This window comes from Lampris incognitus, chromosome 2, assembly GCF_029633865.1.
Source record: "Lampris incognitus isolate fLamInc1 chromosome 2, fLamInc1.hap2, whole genome shotgun sequence".
Lineage (NCBI taxonomy): Eukaryota > Metazoa > Chordata > Actinopteri > Lampriformes > Lampridae > Lampris > Lampris incognitus.
In genome coordinates, this window is record NC_079212.1 from 83,951,279 (window position 1) to 83,971,320 (window position 20,042).

The 20,042-nt window shown below is 43.5% G+C and overlaps 1 protein-coding gene across 4 annotated transcripts in view; it reads left to right on the top strand.

The window, feature by feature from the left end:
* timeless (timeless circadian clock) overlaps positions 1-19,748 on the top strand; it is a 44,629-nt gene extending 24,881 nt beyond the window's left edge. For 3 of the 4 annotated variants that reach the window (XM_056273566.1, XM_056273564.1, XM_056273565.1), the window contains 9 exons: positions 559-641; positions 817-971; positions 2,434-2,656; positions 7,355-7,423; positions 7,606-7,724; positions 11,957-12,185; positions 13,376-13,421; positions 14,801-14,880; positions 18,802-19,748. In XM_056273566.1, the coding sequence (XP_056129541.1) occupies positions 559-641; positions 817-971; positions 2,434-2,656; positions 7,355-7,423; positions 7,606-7,724; positions 11,957-12,185; positions 13,376-13,421; positions 14,801-14,880; positions 18,802-18,938 (1,141 nt within the window). In that variant the 3' untranslated portion in view covers positions 18,939-19,748. Of the gene's footprint in view, positions 1-558; positions 642-816; positions 972-2,433; positions 2,657-6,096; positions 6,296-7,354; positions 7,424-7,605; positions 7,725-11,956; positions 12,186-13,375; positions 13,422-14,800; positions 14,881-18,801 lie in introns of those variants that run through there. The other variant, XM_056273567.1, reaches the window with a different exon arrangement.
* The last annotated feature ends 294 nt before the right edge of the window (positions 19,749-20,042 follow it).

Sequence of the window (20,042 nt, forward strand, 5' to 3'; positions counted from 1 at the left end):
TTGGTCTTCATGTGTGTATATCTTATATTGTGTTTGCTGTGTTTGTCTGTGTCTGTCTTGCACTGTTTGGTGAAGCCACAGCCCTCATTTCATTTTTAACATGTGCCTGCACATTGTTTTTAATGACAATAAATTGAATTGAATTGCTTGGTCCGGCGTCCCTACAGACACAATTGGCCATGTCTGCGGTTGGGAAGCCAGATGTAGCTATGTGTCCTGGTCGCTGCACTAGTGCCTCCTCTGCTCGGTCAGGGTGCCTGTTCAGGGGGGAGGGGGAACTTGGGGGAATAGCGTGATCCTCCCACGCGCTATGTCCCCCTGGTGAAACTCCTCACTGTCAGCTGAAAAGAAGCGGCTGGCGACTCCACATGTATCGGAGGAGGCATGTGGTAGTCTGCGCCCCCCCCCCCCCCCCCGGATCAGCAGAGTGGGTGGAGCAGAGACTGGGACGGCTCGGAAGAGTGGGGTAATTGGACAGGTACAATTGGGGAGAAAAACGGGGTGAATCCAAAAAAAAAAAAGCTGTACTTAAATGTGGAGTTTTAATGCGTCCCACAGGAAAGGTACCCAGATTGTTCTTTGGACAGAGGAGCAAGAACAAGAGCTGCACATGCTGTATGAGGAATACAGAGACTCTGACAGTACGTGCAAGAGCATTTATCAACACTTTACTGGACAAGGGAAAATTTAAGCAACTTTTTTTTCTTTCAAATCATCCTTTTCTCATTCTCAGTGTTGAAACAATAGTAGTCTGAGAATCCAGCAGCATATATGACAACTTCAGTTGTAGTAACAAATTCTGGTGCATTTGTGTAGATGTGCTGGGTGATATCCTCAAGAAGCTCACAGCCAAGCGCTCCCGTGGCCGTGTGGTGGACAAGCTGCTCAGCATGGGCCTGGTCTCTGAGAGACGGGAACTTTACAAGAAGAGAAGCAGCAGTGCCCGGGGAAAGAGCTCTGCAACGGGAATGGTAAACTGTCTTCATGTCATATTTATTGCCAAGTAAAAGAACCTACGAGGAATTTGTGTTGGGGCAAGAGGGAAAAATTAACAGTAAATAGTAAAGATAAAAGTCAAAAAGAATTATATATATGTATATATACAAGATCAAATCAAAATAAAAGTAAGGTGCAGTCAACACCGGTGAGACCATAGAAGTTGAGAAGTAAGTGAAGGCCTTACTACTTAAATGATTAGTCCATTAAGTAGTTAGATTGTGAGAAAATGAACTGAATGTAATTTCTGGAAAGCGATTTATCAAATAAAAATACCAAACATGTCCTTGGTACAGGTGCAATGAATGCTAAAATTGGTTTTCTTTCCTCCTAACTATTTTAAAATCAAGACTTTAGTTTTTTGGCTGCTGTTCATGTTAACAGTTTTAAGATATCACTTTGGGCTCTTGGAACTTGTGATCGGCCTTGGTCATTATTTCTGACAATGTTAGTCTTTTTTCCTCCAACTAAATGATCAGTGGATTAATCACAAAATAATCAATATTAATAATGATAGTAATCATTAGTTGCAGCCCAATAGAATCGGCATTGGCATGAATATTGGCATAACGATATGAGATCTTGATTTGCAGTAACTCATGTAAAGGCAGCTGGTTCTTTGATCACATGTAATTATCTACTACTACTACGTTTGGCTGCTCCCGTTGGAGGGCGCCACAGCAGATCATCAGTTTCCATCTCTTCCTGTCCTCTGCATCTTCCTCTGACACACCAGCCACCTGCATGTCCTCCCTCACCACATCCATAAACCTCTTTGGCCTTCCTCTTCTCTTTCCTGGCAGCTCCATATTCAGCATCCTTCTCCCAATATACCCAGCATCTCTCCTCCACAAGCCATCTCAGTCTTGCCTCTCTTGCTTTTTCTCCAAACCGTCCAACCTGAGCTGTCCCTCTATTATACTCGTTCCTAATCCTGTCCTTCTTCATCACTCCCAATGAAAATCTTATCATCTTCAACTCTACCACCTCCAGCTCTGCCTCCTGTATTTTCGTCAGTGCCACTGTCTCCAAACCATACAACATAGCTGGTCCCACAACCATCTTGTAAACCTTCCCTTTAACTCTTGCTGGTACCCTTCTGTCACAAATCACTCCTGACACTCTTCTCCACCCACTCCACCCTGCCTGCACTCTCTTCTTCACCTCTCCTGCACTCCTCGTTACTTTGGACAGTTGACCCCAAGTATTTAAACTTGTGCATCTTCATCACCTCTACTCCTTGCATCCTCACCATTCCACTGTCCTCCCTGTCATTCACGCATATGTATTCTGTCTTGCTCCTAGTGACTTTCATTCCTCTTCTCTTCAGTGCATACCGCCACCTCTCTGGGCTCTCCTCAGATCAGATGTAATTATATATTTTTTTTAAAAATCCTGCAGTAAAACCTAATTCTTATTCCTACTCCTCTTTCACAGACTGAAGAGGAGTTCCTTGCTGACTTAAAAGGTCTGACAGAAGATCCTATGGGTGAAGATGAGGAGTTGGAGGAAGAGGATGAATTTGAGGGGAGTGAGGAAGAGGGAAATGAGCAGGAGAGAAAAGCTTCAGGAGGTGGGGGAAGGAGGAGCAAAAGCTTTGATCCCACAGTGGGAAAAACTGCAGACATAGGCATCATGGTGCATGCCTTACAAGAGGAAGGTACGAGTAAAGTCATTGGGTTATTTTATCTAGCACTCCTAACTAATTGTGATGTCAGCCTGCAACACTTTCCACAGAATTCCAGTTAGTCCTAGCAGACATTGAATGAATTTAAATAGTTCATTCATCTCATGTTCTTGGTAGCATCATTATTGTGCTACATAGCCTTATTTTGACTAAACAAATTTAGGTTTCCTCAAGGGTGACAACAATTAGTGCTCAAACAACTGGAGCAGAGGCACTACCTTAAATAAGTATTAAAATGTATCAGTGATGAGGTGCCACACCTCCTGAATCCACAGAGCTGAAGATGACAATCATGGCCAGACTAAACAGTCAACTGCACCCAATTCCCACAGCTCACTGACAGAGTCCCACCAGAAGATCTGCTAGCAGATGTTAACACAGGTCCGCTCACTATCCACTACCAACATCACAGAAACTAATGAGCTTGTATATGCCACTGCAACAGTAATCCTGGAGATGATTGGGTACAAGATTAAGAGCACAAGCGACAGAGAGTACCCTGGATGGAGGAGAAGGTTGGATGCCAAGATCAAGGCAGACAGAAGAGATGTTAGTCCTCTAAATGTGGGATCAGACTACATGATATTTTTGTCTTTCACGATGATCATCATGTCAGATTAGGCAATCATGTCCGCGGTGGCGTAGCGGTCTAAGCATCGGCTTGGTGTCGATGCAGTTGCCCAAACTTTTGAACGGTAGTGTATATATATATATATATATATATATATATATATATATATATATACACTACCGTTCAAAAGTTTGGGATCACCCAAACAATTTTGTGTTTTCCATGAAAAGTCACACTTATTCACCACCATATGTTGTGAAATGAATAGAAAATAGAGTCAAGACATTGACAAGGTTAGAAATAATGATTTGTATTTGAAATAAGATTTTTTTTACATCAAACTTTGCTTTCGTCAAAGAATCCTCCATTTGCAGCAATTACAGCATTGCAGACCTTTGGCATTCTAGCTGTTAATTTGTTGAGGTAATCTGGAGAAATTGCACCCCACGCTTCCAGAAGCAGCTCCCACAAGTTGGATTGGTTGGATGGGCACTTCTTTGAGCAGATTGAGTTTCTGGAGCATCACATTTGTGGGGTCAATTAAACGCTCAAAATGGCCAGAAAAAGAGAACTTTCATCTGAAACTCGACAGTCTATTCTTGTTCTTAGAAATGAAGGCTATTCCATGCGAGAAATTGCTAAGAAATTGAAGATTTCCTACACCGGTGTGTACTACTCCCTTCAGAGGACAGCACAAACAGGCTCTAACAGGTACTATTTAATGAAGATGCCAGTTGGGGACCTGTGAGGCGTCTGTTTCTCAAACTAGAGACTCTAATGTACTTATCTTCTTGCTCAGTTGTGCAACGCGGCCTCCCACTTCTTTTTCTACTCTGGTTAGAGCCTGTTTGTGCTGTCCTCTGAAGGGAGTAGTACACACCGGTGTAGGAAATCTTCAATTTCTTAGCAATTTCTCGCATGGAATAGCCTTCATTTCTAAGAACAAGAATAGACTGTCGAGTTTCAGATGAAAGTTCTCTTTTTCTGGCCATTTTGAGCGTTTAATTGACCCCACAAATGTGATGCTCCAGAAACTCAATCTGCTCAAAGAAGTGCCCATCCAACCAATCCAACTTGTGGGAGCTGCTTCTGGAAGCGTGGGGTGCAATTTCTCCAGATTACCTCAACAAATTAACAGCTAGAATGCCAAAGGTCTGCAATGCTGTAATTGCTGCAAATGGAGGATTCTTTGACGAAAGCAAAGTTTGATGTAAAAAAAATCTTATTTCAAATACAAATCATTATTTCTAACCTTGTCAATGTCTTGACTCTATTTTCTATTCATTTCACAACATATGGTGGTGAATAAGTGTGACTTTTAATGGAAAACACAAAATTGTTTGGGTGATCCCAAACTTTTGAACGGTAGTGTATATATATATATATATATATATATATATATAGCGTTTTTTTCCGAAACCGTCAATGGTGTTGAGTGCTCGACTAATGAGTGGAAGATATCAACACAGATACAGGAAAAAAGCTTTTAATGCGTGTTGATATATATATATATATATATATATATATATATACACACATACATACAGTTAAGGTCAAAATTATGAGCCCCCTTTATGAAATTAAACAAAACCCTTTTCCATGGAAATGACCATAACCAAAACTGTTTATAGTTTAATTGCTTTCAAAAGAACAAAGACAAAATCTCCACTAACCCTGATTAAGATATTTTACTGATGCGCTGAATTTAAACAAGAAAAAACAAAAATGACAAGGCCAAAATAATTAGTCCTCTGACAATTAATAGTCAATAGTGTAACCTTTCTGACTCACAACTGACAACAACCTCTTATGATAGTTCTTAACTAGGTTGGCACATGTCTCTTGAAGGATCTTAGCCCTTTCTTCCATGGCAAGTTGTTCCAGCTCACCGAAATTGCATGGTTTTCCAGCATGGACATTAACCTTGATCTCCTGCCACAGATTCTCAATTGACCTTTCGCAAAGTACCGCCCCAGAACGGTGCTTGTCCAATCCTACCTTAGCAACGGTCTGTCAAGCTTTCAAACACACAACAAAATGCTGAAACGGTGTGCCTATGGGATCTGCAAATCGGATACTAGATATCTGAAAAGTTTGGAGGGGGTGTAATTTTCTTTCCCTTCCCGAAACCCAGATGGCAAGAAGCGCAATGTCGGCAATAGATTTCGCAGTATAGCAGACCCCATGGCCAGCTTAATCCATCCAAAATCAACAAAAATACCTGTCTGCTCCAAGCTAAGCTTGCTACTAGCTATTATTGATAGCTAGTAGCAAGCTTAGCTAACGTATTATTACTGTTACTTTTACCCACACAATGCACTGATTTCTTCCTTCATGTTTTGGTGTTTTCCAGCTACTTCCTGGATAGTTCTGAAATGCTTGACGGGCAGTAACTAAGGGGGGCGGGACTTTGCGAAAGGTCAATAGGATTGAGATCTGGGCTCTGAGAGGGCCACTCCAGGACCTTGGTTTTGGTGTCCTTCAAAGCGTTTTGGACCAACTTGGATGTATGCTTCAGGTCATTGTCTTGCTGGAAGATCCAGCAGCGACCTAAAGCTAGACTGGCAGCAGATTTCTTTACATTATCCTTCAAAATATCAACATAATCTTCTTTCTTCATGATCCCATGTACCCGAACAAGGTTCCCTGTGCCTGAAGCAGCAGCACAGCCCCACAGCATTATGCTCGCACCACCATGTTTAACTGTGGCAACTGTGTTTTTAGGGTTGAAGGCCTCTCCCTTCCTTCGCCAAACAAAAGCAACATCTATGTGCCCAAACAGCTCAAGTTTAGTCTCATCAGACCAAAGGACAGACTTCTAAAACTCATGCCCATGTTTCAGATGTTCACGGGCATACTTCAATCTGGCTTTGATGTGCTGCTGTGTGAGCGATGGAGTTTTTCTTGGACGATGACCTCGAAGCCCACCACGATGAAGAGACCTCACAACAGTCTTCCTTGAAACATCAAGTCCCGAGGAGGCCAGTTCAGCAGCAGTCATCTTGGCAGAAATCTGGGGATTGTTGTTGACATCTCGGGCTATTTTCCCCTCCAAAGTTTTGGAAATCTTGCACTTGGGACAAGGCCCAGGTTTGTTTCTAACAGAATTTGTCTCCTTGTGCTTTGCAATGATGCAACGTACAGCTGTTATAGACACTGTGAAACGCTTGGAAATGGCAGTATAACCTTCCCCCTTAAGATGAGCATCCACTATCTTCTTTTTGAGTTCCAGACTGATTTCTTTACCTTTTGGCATGATGAAATTACTTCTTACCAAGAATGTAAGAGTAGTCCCTCTCAATCAAGTGTTCAAGTGCCACTAGCCCTGTTCACTGGAGTCCCTTAAGTAAAGTTCAATGCTGATTGATTGCTCAGGTGTGGTTTGAAAGCAAAAAATCACATGGGGGGCTAATAATTTTGACCACCTCAATTTTCACTACATTTGGTATAAAGCAAACCTGAAGCGCTATATAAAATGTAACTTTGTTGCTGTTGTTGTTGTTGAAGATTTACTTTACATTCCAAAATATACTAAATAGGGGCCTTAACATTGATGAATGTTTTACTATGTAAAGTTTTATGAATGACGTAAACTTTGGGCAGAATTTTAGGGAAATGTTCCATTGTTCCTTAGGGGCTAGTCATTTTGACCTTAAGTGTATATATAATCTCATCTCATCTTCAGCCGCTTCCCCGGGGTCGGGTCACGGTGGCAGCAAGCTAAGTAGGGCGCTCAAGACGTCCCTCTCCCCAGCAATGCCCTCCAGTTCCTCTTGGGGGATCCCAAGGCCTTCCCAGGCCAGCTTGGATATGTAGTCCCTCCAGCAATTTCTGGGTCTAGGCTAGTAATTGTCAGTGAAACAGAAATGGCCCATGCTGCGGATATTCTTTGTAGGCTGTAGCACAAACTCCTTTTTCATTCTCTTTTCAAAGCCTGTTGTCACTGTAGGCACAAGACTTATGTGTCACTATATTGGTGCAACATATCTGGCATAATTTTGATATCTGTCCCAATACGATAACACACTAACTGATAATAAAGTGTATTTCTGAAATTAAAAGTTGAGCTACTTGATTGTAATGCTGTTTTTCTAAAACAGGGATGTCAGGACCCTTGGTGTGGTTGCAGAATTGCCTGAATAGAACAGCAGATGACCGTGAAGATGATGGTAATAGCAAGAGAAAAGGGCAAAATAATTCCAACTTCATGTTCTAACCTGAGGATTTTCTAGTTGCTATAGTTGGTTTTAGATGTCATGACAGTGCTTTGCAAATACTGCATATTGGTGCCATTGTAATGCAATATAGTTGTTCACATGTCTAAACACAAGTGTGGTGATGTATTTATTAGGCTTATCTCAGCCTGTACCACTTGTGCCTCTTACGGAAGAGAACGAAGATGCCATGGAGAAAAAGAGCTTCCAGAGGCTACTGCGCAAACTGGGTCTACGTGCACCAGCAAATGAACAGGTTTTATTTCACTACTCATTGATGAGTCGGTCTAGTTTTTTTTTTTTTTTTTCCGCTTCATATTTATGCTTTCAAAGACAGTTTCCTGATTTCAGTTTATCACAGAATCATGTGTAATCTATGAAAACTGATAGGAGGCAGTACACACATACAGGACTGAGTTGCCAATTTATTAGGTGAACCCCCACCCCACCTCCGCCTTCCAACACATACGTCACATGACCGCATTGTGTGGTATAAATCTGGCAGACCAGCTTTTCTAGCATCACTTAAGGCCGGTATACACTACATGATTTGAGCCGTCTCAGATGAAATATGACTAAACATGGCAATATCTTTGGTCGTGGCTCCAAAACGGTGGTCCTACGTCGCTCTGTGAGACAGGTTCAACGACGGCCATTATTACGGCCTTGCGACCGAAGACAACCTGGGACAAAAAGTCTGACAGTGTCAGAAATGTAGGATGACCGTCTCACAATGTGACTGCTGCTACCACCTATGTCTACTAACCAACCAATAGAAATGCAGCACGAAATGATGCACTGATCAACGCCACACACAATCTTTGCTGGCGCTAAACACAAACAAACACACTGTTAGCATCTGTGACCCAAATGCCATGGATTCAACAAAACAAGCAACAAAACCATCAAAACAATCTGCGGCGACTATTGAAAGGACTGAATTCCTGCTTGTCGTCAAGTTGCTCTACCAGCGGCATAGATTGATGACACGCGCTGATGCGGCACGCATGCTGATGACGTTTTTATGGACTGGCGTCGTAGCCTGCGATTCAATAGTGTTATCATACAGTCTACATAAATCACACTTGATGTTGTACCCAAGTTTATGAGATCCATATCGCACAGTGTGGCTTGCAGTAAACTTATAGGATTGCTGATATCGCACAGTCTGAAGGAGGCTTTAGTGTTCAATTGAGCGTTGGAATGAGCTTAGTGACTTAGTGACTGAGCATGTGTTACGACCCTCGGTCTGGAGAGGGTGCAGCAATTAGTGTACTGGGTAACAGTGAGGTGAGGGTGCAACACAGTGAGACATAAACGTTTAAATATAATGAAATATAAATATTAATTGACACCATGACAGGACAAGAGAACCGAACGGTTGCCAAAACAATAAACTACTAACAAAAGTAACCCACCCTTGACAGTGCTGAAAAGCACCAACCCCAAAGACAGAAGGTGGCAACCGCTCCTAACCTAGTGTGTCTTAACAGGAGGTAAGCTACGTGATGGGGTGTTTGCCCATGGGCATCTTACCTTGATCCCCTTGTCCAAAAGAACTAAACAAATTAAGGGCTAAACACAACTCAAAACACTCAGGATTTAAACAATGCCAAACTTAACCAAAAACGGGCCAGACATTACAAACACAAAGTAGCTACAGAGACAAAGACATCAACACAAAGTAGCTACAACACACAAACTAAAATCACACAAACTAAACTAGCTGGCCGGTGAACTGAAGACATGTGGGGGTTTAAATGGGAGACTGCACAGCTGATGGAAATTAGATGATTCGTTGACCGGTTGATTATGTGATGAGGAGCGCTTGGCGGATACCTGAATGTAGAGTGAGAGTTAAATACAAAAAGCCAACACAAAACAATTATACGGACACGGACACACCCGTGGCCGTTAACACCCCCACCCATAAAAACAAGCCCCTACAGGCTTGTTAACAAAAACCCCACAAGAACCAAAAAAAAAAAAAAGTCAATGTGCTACTTAACATGACAGTAACATGTGGCCAAACAAAAAGGTGGAGCACCTCAGCCACAACAATGGCTCACCACATGTAGCTCCACTACATCCAAAATGTGACCCAGAAATGGCCAGCACCTTCCCACCAACACATGGTCACCTACAAAGTGGCCCTCAACCACAACAAGTTACTGAGACAAAACACAAAGTAGCACACACACACAACACGGTCACTGTGGCGATCCACGCCAAATGATGTAGGTGCGTTCGACCCGCAGGTGAACCAGCTACAACTTGTGACCACACAACAACACAAAGTACACACACAGTCACAACACAAGGTGTGCTAGCATGGACCAGTTCGTGGAGGAGGCATGGTGAAGGTTGAGAGCGCAGCGCGCCCCACACTCACAACTCTAAAGGTCTACCGTCCGTAACTCCCGTCCTGTCTCTCTGCCACAAATCCCACCCCGCAAATCTCCCACTGGAGACTTGACTCATCCTGCCTCTCAGGCGGGCGTCAGCACCCACGACGAGTGCAACACAGGGGACTAGAGATCGAACCACAACAATCTGGCCGGCAGCTCCACCCTAGCATCGGACCTCGTCCGCTTCGGCACGAAGCTCCGCCACCAGGACCAACACAATGGCAGAGGACGAAAGGAAGCGGACCAGCAGCCACAACCGTACCCACCACCAAACCAAGAACACACCAGCAACACCTGTTAACACTAAGCAATAATGAGCACTGTGCTTAACACCACCCAACACCAAACGTTAACACAGCACACTACAAGAAATGGCAACTAGCCAGACCAAAGCCACCAATATCCCGGACGAGCCCCCTTTTGTTACAACCCTCAGTCTGGAGAGGGTGCAACAATTAGTGTACTGGATAACAATGAGGTGAGGGTGCAACACAGTGAGACATAAACATTTAAATATAATAAAATATAAATATTTATTTGACACCATGACAGGACAAGGGAACCGAACGGTTGCCAAAACAATAAACTACTAACAAAAGTAACCCACCCCTGGCCAGCTAGTTTAGTTTGTTTGATTTTTAGTTTGTGTGATGTAGCTACTTTGTGTTGATGTCTTTGTTTCTGTAGCTACTTTGTGTTTGTAATGTCTGGCCCGTTTTCATTTAAGTTTTGCATTGTTTAAATCTTGAGTATTTTGAGTTATGTTTAGCCCTTAATTTGTTCAGTTCTTTTGGGCAAGGGGATCAAGGTAAGATGCCCATGGGCAAACACCCCATCACGTAGCTTACCTCCTGTTAAGACACACTAGGTTAGGAGCGGTTGCCACCTTCTGTCTTTAGGTTTGGTTCTTTTCAGCACTGTCAAGGGTGGGTTACTTTTGTTAGTAGTTTATTGTTTTGGCAACCGTTCGGTTCCCTTGTCCTGTCATGGTGTCAATTAATATTTATATTTTATTATATTTAAACGTTTATGTCTCGCTGTGTTGCACCCTCAGCTCATTGTTACCCAGTACACTAATTGTTGCACCCTCTCCAGACCGAGGGTCGTAACAGCATGACATGATAGTTGTCACTAGGCATGGCAGTTCTAGCATCCGCTGAACAGCTGTCGCCCTGGGCTTTGTTGTGTAGAAAAACACAACCAATTTAAGGGTTTACCAAGAATAGCGCAAAAGGCAATCAACCAGTGATGGGCAATCCTGTGGAGAAAAGTGGCTTGTGGATCAGAGTGGTTAAAGGAGAATGACGGGAATTGTACAAGCAAACAGATGTCACACAACCAGGCAAACCGCATCTGAATTCAACATTGGTGTGCAGAATGTCATCTCAGAATGCACCACTTATCAGACTTTGTCTCGAATGGGGTACAACAGCCAAAGACCACGTGGGGTTCCAATGTTATCAGCAAGGAAGTGTGCTTCCAGTGGGCACAAGAGCATCACACCTGGAGTAGAAAAAGTTCCCTGGTGGGACCAGTTAGGGTTCCTTTTGTATCATGGTAATGGAGGATCAGAATTTGGTGCTAGAAACATGAGTTCATGGAGCATCCTGTGTGGTATCAACAGTACAGGCCGGTGGAAGCAGTGTGATGGTGTGGGGAACATTTTTCTGGCACACATTAGGGCCCCATTAAAGAACGTCTGAACAGCCCTGTGTATCTGAACATTGTTGTCGGCAAAGTTCATTCCTTCATGGCTACAGTTTATACACACTCTGATAAACAATTTCAGCACGGTGATGCACCATGTCACAAAGCACATATCACCAATTGGTTCCAGGAACATGGCAGCAAGTCTTCATTGTTTCAGTGGCCTGCACAGTCCTTGGATCTCAACCCTGTCAAGCACGTTTGGGATAAGTACCCAGATAAATTCATACTGTGTGCTGAAGGCCAAAGGAGGCGCAACACTCTAGATAGGTGTACCTAATTAGCTGGCAGCTCAGTAAGGTGACCATGCCAGTTCATTATAGTTTGAAAAACATACTGGATCATGTTGGTATTTTTTTTGATTTGGACTTAGGAGTACTTTTGGAGGATTCCAGCAAAGATGAAACCTTCCCAGCTAAGGGGAGCAGCTGCAGCCCTAAGCCCCAAAGAAGAGGTTTTTCAAGTGGATGAGGAGCGAGAGGGTCCCAGAGACCCTACCAAAGAGTTCCATGAGGAGCAAGTCTCAGGGGAAGAGAGAACTCAGGCTCTCAGGGCTCTGCTGCTTGCACGCAAGAAAAAACATCCCTCAGGTACACATAGAGGTACGTTTTGAGACTTCACCTTCTGTTGCTTTGATTTCCCCTCCATTTCTGTGTGATCATCTTCATTACAGTTATGGTAGCATGTGTGATCGATCATCTTCATTACAGTTATGATAGTATGTGTTATCTTCATTACAGTTATGGTAGCATGTGTGATCATCTTCATTACAGTTATGATAGCATGTGTGATCATCTTCGTTACAGTTATGGTAGCATGTGTGATCATCTTCATTACAGTTATGGTAGCATGTTTGATCATCTTTGTTACAGTTATGACAGCATGTGGGAATATTTTGGTTTATTTGTGTGAGATAACACAGAATTTACAGAAATTGTACAGATTATAACCCAATTGTGCGTGCACTTACTGTGCGTTCTGTACAACTCTCCGGCAACAGCTGATACGTGTATTGCTTGCATTGACCAACACCCATCAAAGCTGTCGTAGGTGACTTTCTTTTAACACCATTTTGTCATATTTGGTGAAATTCCCATTATATGCCGACAGGTATCCTTCAAGTAAATGTGCTGTGAAAAAAATCTGGTCTCTGGCTGCTCTCGGTGCTGTATTGTGATTTGCAAAAGATCCGTCCTGTCTAAATTAAACAACCAATCACGAAAGAGCCTCCATGATTCAAGGCCAGTCGTGTCGTGTGTATTTGCAGAGCTGCCCGGTACTTTGGAAATGGCAGTAAAATCTTACTGTTATGGGTTGTCGGTACAAGTTTTAAGCTTTACTTGCTTTTCTCAAAGGAACAAGAGGAAGTACATGTTTATGTCAAAGACTTTTGGATATGTTTCATTCATAACCCAGAACGTCAACCACACTGCAGCAGTGTGGTTGACTCAGAGTGGCCCAGTAGTGCACCAGTATGGCCCAGTAGTGCACAAGTGAAAACAGTGTGCGGCTGGGCATGTGTAACACCAAAGTGGTATTTAATAAATTAAACCTTACCACAGACAGTGATATCTAAAAATACAGTAACCCTGCCTTGTGAAGTACATATGGTGTGATTACTTGCGTCGTGTGTAGAGAAATAACTGCAGTGGGATGTCACTACCCCCACAGGGTTCTTAACCACTTCACTCGTTGTGTACCTTCACTACCCCCACAGGGTTCTTAACCACTTCACTCGTTGTGTACCTAACTTTTCATTTGCTCTTGTTTTGTTGCTGCTCTTGTGCCTCAGGTTCCACTCTTGCTGAGGATTCAGAGTCAGAGAGTGCACTTAGGAGGTGAGGCAATGACACTGACTTTATTAGTTTGTTATTCGTTGTGGTTACAACACAACCTGGACGTACAGTAGTTCATAAAAGTGAGTACACCCTTCACCATTTGGCAAACCTTTTGTGGAGACCTTCAAAGCAGCTGTGCGAGAAACACAAGTTTATTGTAGAGGACATATTCAGTGAATTGTGTGCAAGTGCAAAATGATTGTTGCATGGAAACAATGTAACACTTTGGAGATTTCTCAAAAGGGAGGCAACAAAATGCGGCGGAAACCTCTGCAGCAGTACCAGCAGCACGCTGATGCCCGCCCTGCAGAGCCAGACTGAACTTGGTGACTGGAATGTGTTGGCATCTTGTCAGGTCTACCTGGGCGTCTGATTCTCTCTTGTGCGATTCTGAGAAAGTCTCTGTAACCTTGGCCATTGTGTTGCAGCTCATCTTTAAGGATGCTGTATCCTTTGCCGTCTTTATGAAAAGCAACAATTTTATCTTTGAGTTCTTTGCTATGAGGTGCCATGCTGATTAAATCTACAGTGTTTTTTTTATTTATTTTTTTATTATTATTTTTCTCCCCAATTGTACTTGGCCAATTACCCCACTCTTCCGAGCCGTCCCGGTCTCTGCTCCACCCCCTCTGCTGATCCGGGGAGGGCTGCAGACTACCACATGCCTCCTCCAATACATGTGGAGTCACCAGCTGCTGCTTTTCACCTGACAGTGAGGAGTTTCACCAGGGGGACCTAGCGCGTGGGAGGATCACGCTATTCCCTCCAGTTCCTCCTCACCCCTGAACAGGCGCCCCATCCAACCAGAGGAGGCACTAGTGCAGCGACCAGAACACATACCCACATCCAGCTTCCCAGCCGCAGACACGGCCAATTTTGTCTGTAGGGATGCCTGACCAAGCCGGGGGTAACACGGGGGTTTGAACTTGCGATCCTCGTGTTGGTAGGCAATGGAATAGACCGCCACACCACCCAGATGCCCTAATCTACAGTATTTCTAAGGCAAATATTTCTTCAGACAACACATTTATAATTTCAGCATATGGTTTAACCTTTCTATGATCAAGTCATGTAAATGATGTGAATATTATTACTGGCTCTCCACAGATGGCGTATTGCAAGCCTGTGGGTAACGGGGTGCGCTCATATAGTAGTTACCCTTTTGAGAATTTTTCAAGTATGCTACCTTGTTTTCATACAACAGTAGTTTTGCACTCGCACACAGCTTACTGAATGTCTCTGTAATACATTCGAGGCTCGTGCTTCTGATTCAGCTGCTTTGAAAGTTGCAGTGAGAAGTTTGCCAAATTGTGAAAGGTGTACTCAGTGTTGTGTTACTGTATATTTAACTTCTCAGTTATGTATTCTTTTGCTTGCAGTTCCCCACCAAAGACTTCACTTAAAAGAAGCAGAGTGTTGGACGATGATGATGATGATGATGATGATGACATGGAGAATGGTAAGTCTACTTGCTGATTCAAACCTGATTAAATATGAAACTTTGTTTTTTCCTCCTACAGTAAAACAAACTGTCAACCAACTTGTATAAGTAAAGGCTCAATGTTAAACCGGATAACAGCATCACTTTTCATCATCTCTTTTCCATACACTGCCTTGAAAAAGTACTCAACCCCCTTGACAGTCATCACTAATTTCTGGATTATAAAAGATACTCACACATCTGTTCCTGAACAATATTATTGTTGTGAAGCCATAAGCTCTAACAGCATGTTCCCAAAGACAAAATAAGTTATGATTCGCTGACTTTTGGTAAATAGATTAAAAACTAAAATATAGTGCTTGTATAAGTATTCAACCCCCACATATCAGTACTTTGTAGAGTACCCTTTTGCTGCAATAACAGCCATGAGTCTCTTGGGGTAAGTATGTACAAGCTTTGCACATTCTTCTGGAGTAATTTTTCTCCATTCTTCTGGGCAGAATTTGTACAGGTCTTGCAGGTTGGTGGGATGGCGCCTCTGGACTGCGATTTTCAGTCTGTGCCACAGTTTTTCAATGGGGTTGAGGTCCGGACTTTCACTTGACCACTACAAAACGTTCACCTTTTTGTTGCTGAGCCATGCTATTGTTGCTTTAGCCTTGTGCTTAGGATCACTGTCCTGCTGGAAGGTGAACCTTCTCCCAAGCTTCAGTTTTATGGCAGACTGCAACAGGTTTTCTTCCAATATGTCCCTGTATTTAGCTCCATCCACTCCTCCCTCAATGTGAACAAGGTTCCCAGTGTCTGCAGATGAAAAGCAACCCCATAGCATTATGCTTCACTGTAGGGAGGGTGTTTTAGGGCATGAGCAGTGTTAGGTTTGCACCACACATAACGCTTTGAGTTTTGGCCAAAAACTCCAAGCGTGCTTTTATATGCATAGTTTTGAGCAACGGCTTCTTTCTTGCCACCCTCCCATACAGACCAGATTTATGGAGAGCTGTGATATGGTTGACTCATGCACATTTACTCCAGTTTCTGCCACTGACCTCTGGAGCTCCTTCAAAGTGACTGCAGGATCATCTGTGGCCTTCCTCGCCAGCCCACGTCTTGCTCAGAAACTTAGCTTTGAGGGACGGCCTGTCCTACAAAGCGTCTGGGTGGTGTGATGCAGCTTCCAACTTCCGACAGTGGATCCAGCAGTGTTCCGTGGGACATCCAAACACTTGGATATTGTTTTGTATCCCTTTCGCCACCTTCTGCAGTTTAATCACTTTGTCTCTTACTCTGGTCTGTGAAATGGAAATGGGGTGGTGCAGTGGCTGGCGCGGTCGCCTCACAGCAAGGGGGTGCTGGGTTCGAGCCCCGGGGTAGTCCAAACTATGGGGGGTCATCCCAGGTCATCCTCTGTGGGGAGTTTGCATGTTCTCCCTGTGTCTGCGTGGGTTTCCTCCGTGTGCTCCAGTTTCCTCCCAGGTGACTCGGCCGTACTACATTGTCCCTAGGTGTTTGTGTGTGTGTGTGTGTGTGTGTGTGTGTGTGTGTGTGTGTGTGTGTGTGTGTGTGTGTGTGAGAGATGGTCTGGCGGCCTGTCCAGGGTGTCTCCCCGCCTGCCGCCTAGTGACTGCTGGGATAGGCGCCAGCATCTCCATGACCCTGAGAGCAGGGTCGGTTTGGGTAATGGATGGATGGATGTGTCCTACTTCAGTATTCTGCTGCTTTGTCTTCATGTTCTGATGGAGTTCACGCCCGGCTGATGAACTTTACACAGAGTACTTCTTATACCCATAAACCTGACCATTACTTTAATATCTTACACACACTAATTATGTCCAATTGTGTTAACCTGAGTTTGTTTTAGGAATAACTTGTCATTTGTGTAAACTTTGAGCTTTCAGAGCACAAGGGGTTGAATACTTATGCAAGCTCTATATTTTAGTTTTTCATTTATTAATAAAAGTCAGCAAAACATACACTACCGTTCAAAAGTTTGGGATCACATTGAAATGTCCATATTTTTGAAGGAAAAGCACTGTACTTTTCAATGAAGATAACTTTAAACTAGTCTTAACTTTAAAGAAATACACTCTATACATTGCTAATGTGGTAAATGACTATTCTAGCTGCAAATGTCTGGTTTTTGGTGCAATATCTACATAGGTGTATAGAGGCCCATTTCAAGCAACTATCACTCCAGTGTTCTAATGGTACAATGTGTTTGCTCATTGGCTCAGAAGGCTAATTGATGATTAGAAAACCCTTGTGCAATCATGTTCACACATCTGAAAACAGTTTAGCTCGTTACAGAAGCTACAAAACTGACCTTCCTTTGAGCAGATTGAGTTTCTGGAGCATCACATTTGTGGGGTCAATTAAACGCTCAAAATGGCCAGAAAAAGAGAACTTTCATCTGAAACTCGACAGTCTATTCTTGTTCTTAGAAATGAAGGCTATTCCATGCGAGAAATTGCTAAGAAATTGAAGATTTCCTACACCGGTGTGTACTACTCCCTTCAGAGGACAGCACAAACAGGCTCTAACCAGAGTAGAAAAAGAAGTGGGAGGCCGCGTTGGACAACTGAGCAAGAAGATAAGTACATTAGAGTCTCTAGTTTGAGAAACAGACGCCTCACAGGTCCCCAACTGGCATCTTCATTAAATAGTACCCACAAAACACCAGTGTCAACATCTACAGTGAAGAGGCGGCTGCGAGATTCTGGGCTTCAGGGCAGAGTGGCAAAGAAAAAGCCATATCTGAGACTGACCAATAAAAGAAAAAGATTAAGATGGGCAAAAGAACACAGACATTGGACAGAGGAAGACTGGAAAAAAGTGTTGTGGACGGATGAATCCAAGTTTGAGGTGTTTGGATCACAAAGAAGGACGTTTGTGAGACGCAGAACAAATGAAAAGATGCTGGAAGAATGCCTGACGCCATCTGTTAAGCATGGTGGAGGTAATGTGATGGTCTGGGGTTGCTTTGGTGCTGGTAAGGTGGGAGATTTGTACAGGGTAAAAGGGATTCTGAATAAGGAAGGCTATCGCTCCATTTTGCAACGCCATGCCATACCCAGTGGACAGCGCTTGATTGGAGCCAATTTCATCCTACAACAGGACAATGACCCTAAACACACCTCCAAATTGTGCAAGAACTATTTAGAGCAGAAGCAGGCAGCTGGTATTCTATCGGTAATGGAGTGGCCAGCGCAGTCACCAGATCTGAACCCCATTGAGCTGTTGTGGGAGCAGCTTGACCGTATGGTACGCAAGAAGTGCCCATCCAACCAATCCAACTTGTGGGAGCTGCTTCTGGAAGCGTGGGGTGCAATTTCTCCAGATTACCTCAACAAATTAACAGCTAGAATGCCAAAGGTCTGCAATGCTGTAATTGCTGCAAATGGAGGATTCTTTGACGAAAGCAAAGTTTGATGTAAAAAAAATCTTATTTAAAATACAAATCATTATTTCTAACCTTGTCAATGTCTTGACTCTATTTTCTATTCATTTCACAACATATGGTGGTGAATAAGTGTGACTTTTCATGGAAAACACAAAATTGTTTGGGTGATCCCAAACTTTTGAACGGTAGTGTAACTTATTTTGTCTTTGGGAACATGCTGTTAGATCTTATGGTTTGCTTCACAACAATAATACTGTTCAAGACCACGTGTGAGTATCTTCTAGAATCCAGAATTAGTGACGACTGTCAAGGGGCTTGAGTACTTATGCAAGGCAGAGCACATAGCCAGCCATGCTAAGCTGTGTTGCATGTGAGTACATGTGTGGCCTGGGGTGACCAGGGGCATGTTACTGAGTAACATTAACGTCCATGTTGAGACGATGTACTACTCTGCGTGGAGCATTTAGGTGTTTTCATCCTGGCTGAGTCGTTAAGGTTGTCCTGTACGGTATTTTAACAAAACAAATGTCTCTTTACAGCAGAAGACTCTCCCGCCATAATGGATCTGACCAATGACAGAGACGCAGACTCAGACAGGGAGGCTGTAACCGCTCCTGCCAAACGTCGACGAAAGATGGCCCTAATTGATGATGATGATGATGATGATGATGAGTAGGAGGAGGAGGAGAATGGTTAGACAAACCTGAAATGGGTTGCAAATACTAAACCTTATGAAAGGTGGAGTTAACCACATCTCTTCCCTCAGAGGAGGCTATTTCCACTAGAGCTGAGCCCCAAGGCTGGAGAAGGACAAAAATCCACGGTTTACATCCATGTTGCCCTCCTCATGCATCCATGTTGCCCTTCCGTTCATCCACAGTTCACATCCGTGTTGCCCTCCTCATGCATCCATGTTGCCCTTCTGTTCATCCACAGTTCACATCCGTGTTGCCCTCCTCATGCATCCATGTTGCCCTTCTGTTCATCCACAGTTCACATCCATGTTGCCCTCCTCATGCATCCATGTTGCCCTTCCGTTCATCCACAGTTCACATCCATGTTGCCCTCCTCATGCATCCATGTTGCCCTTCCGTTCATCCACAGTTTGCATCCATGTTGCCCTCCTCATGCATCCATGTTGCCCTTCTGTTCATCCACAGTTCACATCCATGTTGCCCTTCCGTTCATCCACAGTTTGCATCCATGTTGCCCTCCTCATGCATCCATGTTGCCCTTCTGTTCATTGACAGTTCACATCCATGTTGCCCTCCTCATGCATGTGTGTTTCTCATGTTGGGTTTATAATTCTGGGTGAAACTCGTGTAGTAAATCAGAAGTTTTATGAGAGAAGTGTAACTTTGGCTCTTCATTTTTTTTACCAAGATGGTTGCAGCAAAACATTTTGATCACCAGAGGGCTCATTGATGATAAATAATGGCATATTTGTTCCTCTACTGAATTTGGATGAGAATAAAAACATACTTGATGCCAGAACTCCTGCCTTGTGTTTTTCTGTGTTGAAGTATACTTGATCCAAAACATGTACACACGTATGCAAAATATGTCTGAATAGAATAGCATGTGAAGTATCATCTGTTTACCCACAAAGCTGAGCAGTATGCTCTGTGGCTAGGTTGGTGTTGAGCAGACCTGCATGTCTGTGCTTAATGTGTAGCGGCGGCGGCATGTACATTCAGTGTATGTGCTGCAGTGAAACATTTCAGCTGGAACTTGGCATGTTCTGATCCAGCTTAAAGTCTTGGGCAGCCCTGTGTGTTTG